This window comes from Colossoma macropomum, unplaced genomic scaffold, assembly GCF_904425465.1.
Source record: "Colossoma macropomum unplaced genomic scaffold, Colossoma_macropomum, whole genome shotgun sequence".
Lineage (NCBI taxonomy): Eukaryota > Metazoa > Chordata > Actinopteri > Characiformes > Serrasalmidae > Colossoma > Colossoma macropomum.
In genome coordinates this window covers 31,713,573-31,723,035 of record NW_023494787.1, presented here as the reverse complement: position 1 = coordinate 31,723,035, position 9,463 = coordinate 31,713,573, and the positions used below count along the sequence as shown (strand labels likewise).

Sequence of the window (9,463 nt, the reverse complement as noted above, 5' to 3'; positions counted from 1 at the left end):
CTGTTTTCTTTTTTCTGCCACTTTAGTTTCATCTGCATTGGCCAAACAGCTCAGTTTGAACAGCTGAAACGCTAGATGAGAACATGACTAGAAAGAAAATCCTTTATTATCTATCAGGGGAATGTACGATATTGTAAATATGTGAATGGATTGTTTGGTATTGCTTTGAATTGCAACTGCACCTTTAGCTATTAGCTGCGCCTTTGTCCTCATGGGACAGCAAACAGTGTCAGAGGCTTTTCTTCTGTGAACTGATCAGGTTCCATCATAATAGTGCATTTTATATGAGATTATTCAGGCAAAATGTGATATATCATAGACTAATAGGCATCCAGTACTTTTCCATGTCAGCGCAGCAGGGCACCAGTATAAGGGATACACTTTTAACAGTGTAGGAAATCTTATCATTCATCAACAGTGCACATCACTTGTGGTAAAGTAATAACACCTTGAGAAAACTGCTAATTCCCTTCAACGCAATTTGTTACAAAATGTTCAGTGTTTGACTGCTCAGCGTCACAAAATGTGAGAGACTATCACTCGGCCTAACTGTTCAGGTGAGAAGACAGTGTTTTCCATGTACAGTTTTTGAGAAGAAAATCCATATTCCTTTATTTTTGTACCAACTAACAAATTTTATTGCTATTTCTAAATAAAAAGAACTTGCTTTACATCCACTTGTGTTTTTATTGGTGTATTGTGTTATGAACTCAAATAACATCAGAATCTTGATGGAACATACACAGGCTTACTGGTTTAAGCCTAAAATGAAAATATTTAACATTCATTATCTTTTATAATGCATTTTATCTGAATATATAGCAATAGCATAGTTAAACATCAATACAGATTTCTTTTCTTCACGGGTTGATGACAGTTGATCAGTAAGAGAGCACTGCCCCCTTCTGGTCACAGTTCATATCACATCCTAGTGACATACACTGATTTGATTTAGTATAGTAAGTGTCTGTGGGATGATTTGATGAAGTAATCCTTATTTAGCAGATACAGTCATCAATGAAATAATCTCACTTAGCACTCGCACACACACTTACACACAGTATAGTCAACTAAATGACTTGCACAGTCCTGCTCTTCTTTAGTGCCATTTATTTAAAGGCTTTAAGGTTTGTGATTATTGGCAGGCTGTTCTCACTGAGTTACTGTAACTCAACAAGAGATACACATTCCACTACAGAGTTAAATCAGTTTTATATATCAATTATACCATATGCACAAAACTGTCTGAAGTACAAAAAACAAACAAAAAAGTAAAAGGACTCTGCCAACCAGCAGCTGATTGAGAAAACTGCACAAGCTGTAAAAATGTGCTTTTAAAGTGAATTTTATGCTCACAGTACCCCTGAAAATTTCATACATACACACACACAGATAAAAAGAGAAAAACACACTCCACACATATTCTGATGCTCCTTATTCTTCACACACTGGCTTTCATTCAGCTCTCCATCTCCAGCTGCCTGTCCTCTATGAGAATGTATAGGGTGATATATATTGACTGATTATTTTTCTGAGGCACTAGGTTTCAATCAGTCCATACTGTAACAACATGCTTTATGTACCTAATACACACACACGAACACGCATATTCTCTCTCTCTCTTAGACATACACACTTTCACACACACACAAACCTATATATCGTCGCTGTCGGAACAAAACTCAGTATCTTCAAAAAAGTAACTTTACAAGAGAAGAAAAAAACATTGTTATTTTCAATAAAGTTGATGTAACAAGATTTTTTAAGTAATTCTCGATTTAAATTTCTTTTAACACAATGCAAAGGTTTTAGGCGAAATCAATGAACAGACAGCAAGGATATACAAACTAGACATGCGACAATACTGTTATACAGCTGTGTGTACAGCAGTTTTGACGTGTTTTTGTTCTTTGCTCTGAGCACCTTCACATGTCACCATAGAGGAGTAATGCTGTTATTGTTGACCATAACTAAACAAAACAACAATCCATTATGAGTTTAGTTTGAGCTTTCAACTGTCATTGACAGCTCATAATATAATATATAATAATTCATTTCTGGCAGCCTTTTGCAACTCAGGTATGTACGTTTTTCGACAACCATCCCGTGACCACCAAAATGACCTCACATAATTTCAAAAAGTGAGTTTGCACCAGTGTTCTGTCTAGCAGAGGTGTAATGAACCTATTAATGACACTAGAGCTGTAACTTGTAGAGAGGAATGCTGTGTATAGAGGAGTGCTGGAGTGAGGTGTTGATTAGCGCTGATCATTCACAAACTTTGGTGTTCAAACAGTGCAACTGCGCTCAAAGCTATAATTCACATAATGTCCATTGACCTTTGTATTGTTATATCACAATATCACAATGCATTGTTACACTAGTATCTAGGGGACCAAAACTCTAAAAAAAAAAATATATATATATATAAATGAAAACTATCAGGACAGTTTTTTAAAAGAGTAATCCAAAATGTGTAACCACCAATACAGTATTGCTATTTAAAAATGTCACTCAGAAAACTAAGAATTATCTTATACAAGTAGTGGCTTTTTGTTAATTAATTATTCTTGAAAATATAGCAAACCGTCATCGTGATATTTGCTTATTTATATCGGCACAAACATATACACAATTACACGGTCACCCTCCCATCCCAACCCTCACACAACACATAAACGTATTCACACACACACACACACACACACACACACATAAACATGCAGTCGTAGAACCTAGTCGATGAACCGCTGCATCGTGACGTCATCCTCTCTACAGCCGGGCGCGCTGTTATATAGTCTCTCTCCTGTAAACTGGATCAGATCTCCGTCCTCGGCCAGCGCGCGCCCGCTCCTGTACGCGCTGAACTCGGACGACGCGCAGGCGGTTGCCACGGCAGCGCGAAAAGGCGTGCGCGCGGAGTACGAGTACGCTCTCCCGCCTTTGATCCTGCTGCTCCTCCTCCTCCTCCTCGTGAGCGCGCGCGCCAGCCCCGCCCCTCCCAGCAACAACGCGAGCAGCACGCTCAGCGCCAGAGCAGCCGCCGCCACGTGCCACGCCTCCGCCTCGCGAACGCCGGCCGCGGTCACGAAGCCTGCGCAGTGCTCGCGCGAGGCCACGTGGCACGAAACCCCGCCCACCACACTCTCAACGCATGCCAGGTAGGCGGAATCCGGGCGGAGCTCCCGCAGCGTCAGCGAGCTGCTCGAGCCGTCGTCGTACGCATAGCGCGGGAAGCGCGCGGAGCTGCCGAGGCGGTCGAAGAAAACCCGAAAGTGCAGCGCGAGCTCGCCGCGGTCCGCTGCTGCGGTCCAGCGGACAGTGGCCGTACTGTCCGTGACCTGGTCCACGGTCACGTTGGCGATGTGGTGACGGTTAAAGTGACAGGCGTCTTTTAAGGCAGCGGTGTGTTCATAGCGCTTTTCCTGTTGCAAGGAGTCAACGCGTTGCTGAGCGACAACGGCGTCCTTCGTTGTCATGGGAACTATTTTTGTCGTCAAGGCTCCGGTAAGAGCTCTTGGTTTCCCGCGCTTTTTGCCAGCTCCTAAATTCGTACTCATGTTCTTTTTTCTCCGCTCTGTAGGAGGCTCCGCGCGCTCCTCTGCACCTCCTTCATCCTCCACCTCCTCACCTCCTCTTATCCTCTCCTCCTGGTCCTCATCTACACACGAGTCCCTCTGCTCCATTCTCTCCGCGCGCTCCTCCCTCTCTTTACCTTCCTCCTCCTCTTCTTCTTCCTCCTCCTCCCTCTCGCGGCACCGCACCGCCAGCTCTCCGACTCCCCCCGCGCGACTCCTCAGTGCTTCGGCGCGGCAGCCGCACGTCCACTCGTTACCCCGCAGGTCGAGCGCGCGCAGCGCCAAGTTGGCCGCGAGCGCGCCGCCCGCCAGCCTCGCGAGCCTGTTGTCGCGCAGCGTGAGCACGCGTAGGCGCGCGAGGTGCGTGAAGGCAGCCTCGTGCACGCGCGCGATCTGGTTGGCACTCAGGTCAAGGCTTTCGAGGCGCGCGAGCGGGTCTAAGAGGCCCGCGGGCACCTCGGTCAGCGCGTTGCCGTCCAGCGCGAGCTCCCGCAGGCGCGAGAGGCCCGCCAGAGCCTCGGGCTCGAGCCGCGTGATCCTGTTCCCACTCAGCGAGAGTGTCGAGAGCCTCCGCAGGTCCTGGAAAATGCGCGCGCCAACGTGCGCGATGCGGTTGCGCGCGAGCAGCAGCGTTGTGAGCGATTCCAGGTGCGCGAAAGTGCGCGCGTCGCGCAGCTCCGTCTGCCGGTTGTCGGAAAGGTTCAGGAACTGCAGGCGCGTGAGGTTGGCGAAGGCGGTGGGGTGCACGTGGCGCAGACGGTTGGATTCGAGCTGCAGCGCCACCAGACCGGACAGAGGCTCGAAAACGGACTCGCGCAGCGTCTCGAGCGCGTTCCCGTCCAGCCGCAGTCGAACCACGCTCGATAAGTCTCCAAAGGCTTCGCGCTCGAGCTCCTCGATGACGTTGTCGTTCACGTAGAGCACGGCAAGCTTCGTTAACGGCTGCAGTGCGCGCGGAGGCACGGCGGAGAGGAGGTTGTGGCCAAGGTAGAGCTCCTGCAGCTCGGAGAGCCTCGCGAACGCGCGGGCGTGCACGCGCCCTATGCGGTTGAACTGCAGGTCCAGGCGTGCCAGGTGGCCGTAGCGCGCTAGATCGCGCGCGCCCAGGACGTCGATGAAGTTGCCCGCTAGGACGAGGACGCGCACGAGCCGCGCGCTCTCCGCCGGCGGCGCGCCCGGCACCGTGCGCAGCCCCCGGTTGGCGCACAGGACGTGTTGTGGCGCGCGTCCGCACTCGCAGCGCTCCGGGCAGAGAGCGCGTGCTGCGCGAACAGCAGCGGGCAGCAGTGCGAGGCAAACGGCGAGGATGACGAAGAGGAGCGCGCGCGCGGCCATTCCCGGGAAAGTGCAGTGGACATTCCTCTAATGCGGTCCCGGTTGTCCAGAGCAGGTTTTCAGGAACGGACGATGAGCGCGAGCAGCGGGAGCAGCCCTGCAGATCCAGCTGCAGTGAGACTGAAAACAGAAAGAAAGAGGGAGAGAGAGAGAGAGAGAGAGAGAGAGAGGGAGAGAGAGAGAGAGAAAGGAAACGTCCGCCTACTACGGCCTCTCTCACTCCACTAGTGGTCATCTGGTGCAGATTACACACACACACACACACACACAGGCACAGATTTACACACTTGCACGAACATACAGGAATAAAGAATATAGTGTACTGAATTTATTTCAAATGTATACATAATTTCCAAAACGTATTTCTAAAAGTATATTGAAAAACAAATTGTGTCAAGTACACATTTGAGTTAAGCACCTTCAATGCAATACTTTTGAGTTCTGTGTTGCTGTTGTTAAATAAAGATCTTTTGCCTGCACCTGAACCTGTAACATGCTGTGATAAAGACATGGGCCTCATATCATTTATTTTTGGTCAGTTTCATTTTTCAGAGTCAGGACAAAAGCAGAAAGCTTATATTAACACAAAAGTACTCAGAAACCTAAACAACTAAATAAAATTTTGATATTTTCAGTATTCAGAGTGTTCACCCTTTGCTTTTATTAGAGCTTTCAGACTTTCAGTTTTTCAAAGAAATCTGGAGGGAAATTTTTCCACACCTCCAAAGTTCAGTCTTAGAAGTTGGTAGCATTTTCTGCTTCTTACAATCCTCAGTAATCTCAAACACATTCAATGATGTTGAGGTCTGGACTCGTCAGCAGCTTCTTTTTTTGATTCAAAGATGTTCTTCTTTGTTATCAATTTCCTTCTCTCAGTAACAGCTTCTAGACATTTGCACATCCGTTCAGATCCATTGCGTCGTGTTGCCTTCTCCTCAGAAATATTGCCTGAAAAATGAACAACTTGTACTGAATAGCCACTTTGAACTAGAAATTAAATAAATGAAAGTGCTGTACCTCAGTAACCAAATACTGCATTTTAGTAAACAAGCATTTGTCATCATGGGGACCAGCCAACAGCACAATGCGCATGTTTTACCATCAGCATGGAGAACAAAGCACTAAATGCACTCTCACATTTTTATACACACACGCACACTATATTTCTGAGTTTAGGCATAGATCACCCCTCCTCCCCCTTTCTCCCCCCACTGCCGGCCAGATGTGGACAGCAGTCTTCTAATGACACACACACACAGTGTGAATATGGGGAAAGCAGCCTTCGCTTCCCACGAGGGTCCCTCGAGGACTCTTTCCTGAATGCTTGTTTGAGAAGAGTGAATAGATCCAGGGAAACACCACGACAGTGAGAGAGAAACAGGGCCAGAAAGTCCAGAAAGATGTTTCTCAGCTGAAATTCCTCTCTAAGGCTGCGCGCCAGGCCGTGGGAAGAGGTCCTCCTGGGTGAGTGTGTGGGTGGACATATTAATTACATGAGCCTGACGTTTATAAACGTGACTACACGGGCAAAAGAACAGGAGAGAAAGGAGAAAGTGCAGAATCACTTTGTGCAAACTTTTCTTTTGTTACTAGCTTGATCTCTGTCTTCAGCATCTGTAGTGCATCCCACTTAGAACATTCATAATAGAAGCTAGAAACAGTTGCTTCAGCACCTTGACTTCTGTTGCTCTTTTTTAAAGGCAGGTTTACACTGCACAGTTTTTACCATGACATTGCTGTCACAGACAAAAAAGAGAAAAAGATGATAAAATAAAAGCTTTATTGTGCCCATTAGCTTACATATGCAAGCCTGGTCCCCTCTGTTCACATATGGAGTGACCAGTCCTGAAATGACAGAGCTAGTTTGGATGTTAAGGAATGAAAAACTGGCCTACTAACCTCAAGATCACTTCAGAGAATGGACATTGCATGTTTCCCCTTTTTCCTCAGCTACAAACAGCTCTAAATGCCCTTTCTTTGCATTTTAATTTGCGTTTTTCCAGGCAAAACTTAAAGCCACAGTTACATGACACATTAGCAGTGTGCATTCCCTTGCAAAATGGGCAAGGCTGAGGCTGGTTCAGAAGATTGGCAATGAAAAATCCATTTTGGTGCAGTTGGGAGGCTAGCTAACTAGCTAACTTTAAAGAGTAACAACACAAAAAGTGAATACAGTTATATCATGTCATGACATACTCGCAAGAGCATGATGCTACATACTTGTAGCAAAAAATGTAGATAACTGGAGTGGTTGGTGGCAGTGAAGTGACTTAGCTGCATTTAGCCAAGGTGCTAACATCTGCAGTTAGCAAGTTGTCTCACTCGCTAACCATAAACATTAATAATACTAACCCTGCTGAAAAAACGGCTTAGACCTGCAGCTTAGAGTTCGATGCTGATCTAAGATGGTTTATGCTGTTCTGGTGCTGGTTTAGCTGGTCACGTACCATGGCCATTTTGGATTATAATCAACTTATTATTATAATCAATAATCAAAACAAACTGGTTATGGTGGTAACCATCATAACATTTCTGTTGACCAGCATACCAGCATCCAAAACATAACATGCTTGAGTTGCTGGTGACAGGCTTTGCTGGTCTATATTGTTTTTTCTAGCAATTAACATAATTATATCAGATAATTATATACTCGACACAACATAGTGCTGCACACTGATCTGCAACAAAAAAATGTCTCTTAAGAATGGCTTAAATATCTCTCTCTCTTTATTTTACAAATGTGTGTGTGTGTGTGTGTGTGTGTGTGTGTGTGTGTGTGTGATCATCTCACAGTTTGCAGAGGGACTTAATCTGGAAGCGCAGCTATGTCCCAGATAGAGATTATCCTCAGAAAAGCTGCAAAATTCCAACCAGTAGTAACAGATAACACAAGCAAATTTCTCATATTGAGACACCTGAAAGAAGAGAAACACCAGATGTTCCATATTTTTTCCAGATTGTGCCTTTTGGAAAGAGCAGAGAAACAGTGAGGATCTTTCTGTTTTGCACAGCAGTAAGAGGAACTGCTCTATCTGAGTGAATGATCAGCACTGAAACTGTACTGACGTGTTTATGGCTTTGCGTGAACGCCAGTGTGTTTGTTGGCTTTGTCTAAATGGTAAGCACATTGTGTTATCACACTGCGGTGGTCCGGCAAAGTGTGGGACGTCACGCCACAAAACAAGCATTCAAACCAGAATCAAAATAACCACCAACACACACATACACTTTCAGCATTTCCTCTGTGTGTGATGAGTTTAGTGAAACCCCTTCATGTCAGTGAGGTCATATCCTGTCTAGCCTCATGTGAATTTGTCTACTGGCCCTGCAGAAGCCGACACTGCTGTAAAATATAAAGAGAAAGAAAAAAGAAAGAGAGAGAGAGAGAGAGAGAGAGGCAGAAAGAAAGAGAGTGAGAAAGAAAAGCTAAACAAAAGAGAATAGAGAGGTTAGAGAGAGAAGAGTAAGGAAGATTTGTAGAGGAACGGAGAGTGTGGAACAGATGTGGACAAAACAAAGGCATGTGGCAGAGTAGGGGGTAGGGAAGAAGAGAGAGAGAGAGAGAGAGAGAGAGAGAGAGAGAGAGAGATTCACCTACATTTGTCTGCCATCATGAGCTGGTCTTCATAAGAGCGTAGAATAAAACCTTATATCTCCAGTATAGAACATTTTCAAGAGAGGAAAAAATCTGACTTATTATGGAAGTTGATGTACTTTTTGGAGTTGGGAATTTTTGGAGTTTGGAGTTATTTGGAAATAGTTTTGGACTATTTCTGTTGGTGCTTTTATCATGAAATGTTCATACATTAAAGGGAGGATGGTGTTTTAAAAGTAAATTTATGCATGCAAAGTTTGGGTGCTCTGGGCATATTGCATGTCTTGTTGATAGCGAAAATAAGTTAGCACACCCACTACACAGAACACACTTCAACACATTTGAATGCACATATATTAATAATATTTTGGGGAAACAATAAATAAATACATAAAACATAAAATGAGGTTTATGCAAACGTTATGGCTCATTTTATTTGTATTTTATGTTTTTTCTTTCAATATATTCAGGAATGGGGGAGTAGCTAAGTAGCGTGCTACTTTTTGTAGCTAACTATAGATTTTTACACCATTTTATGAAATGTAGCTAATAGCTGTAGCGCCTATGAATTTTTGTGTAGCTTTTCTCGCGCCTCAGTCAGGAAACTTTTCTATGAAAGTTTCTTGTAAAATGTCTCTCAGCATTCGACTTTTTGCAAAGCTGAAGTCACTTCTCATTCAACAGCTTCTTGTTCGAATAGTCCCGTTCCACCTTAAATGGTGCCTGAGGGGCCAGAATGTACGTTACTGCGGCACCATTTAAGGTGGAACGGGAGGATTCGAACGAGAAGCTGACTTCATGATTTAATGTTTGACAATTTCTCGTTGCAGATTAAAAGTATCAGGAAACCAGCTGGAGTGATTATAAACGCAAATAAGTCCATTCGTCTCCGAATTATCGATGCTCATTTAAAATCTATTTCTTTGCTGTTTCATTAGATACAAGCTAGGCGACA

At 44.9% G+C, this 9,463-nt stretch overlaps 1 protein-coding gene across 1 annotated transcript; it reads right to left on the bottom strand.

The window, feature by feature from the left end:
* Positions 1-2,717: 2,717 nt before the first annotated feature.
* tril (TLR4 interactor with leucine-rich repeats) lies at positions 2,718-4,913 on the bottom strand. Its single transcript, XM_036565519.1, has one exon. It carries the CDS (start codon positions 4,911-4,913, stop codon positions 2,736-2,738), a length of 2,178 nt encoding a protein of 725 aa, XP_036421412.1. The 3' UTR covers positions 2,718-2,735.
* Positions 4,914-9,463: the final 4,550 nt, after the last annotated feature.

Excerpts from the sequence above, each read along its gene's own strand:
- tril (XM_036565519.1), bottom strand. The coding sequence starts at position 4,913 with ATGGCCGCGCGCGCGCTCCTCTTCGTCATCCTCGCCGTTTGCCTCGCA.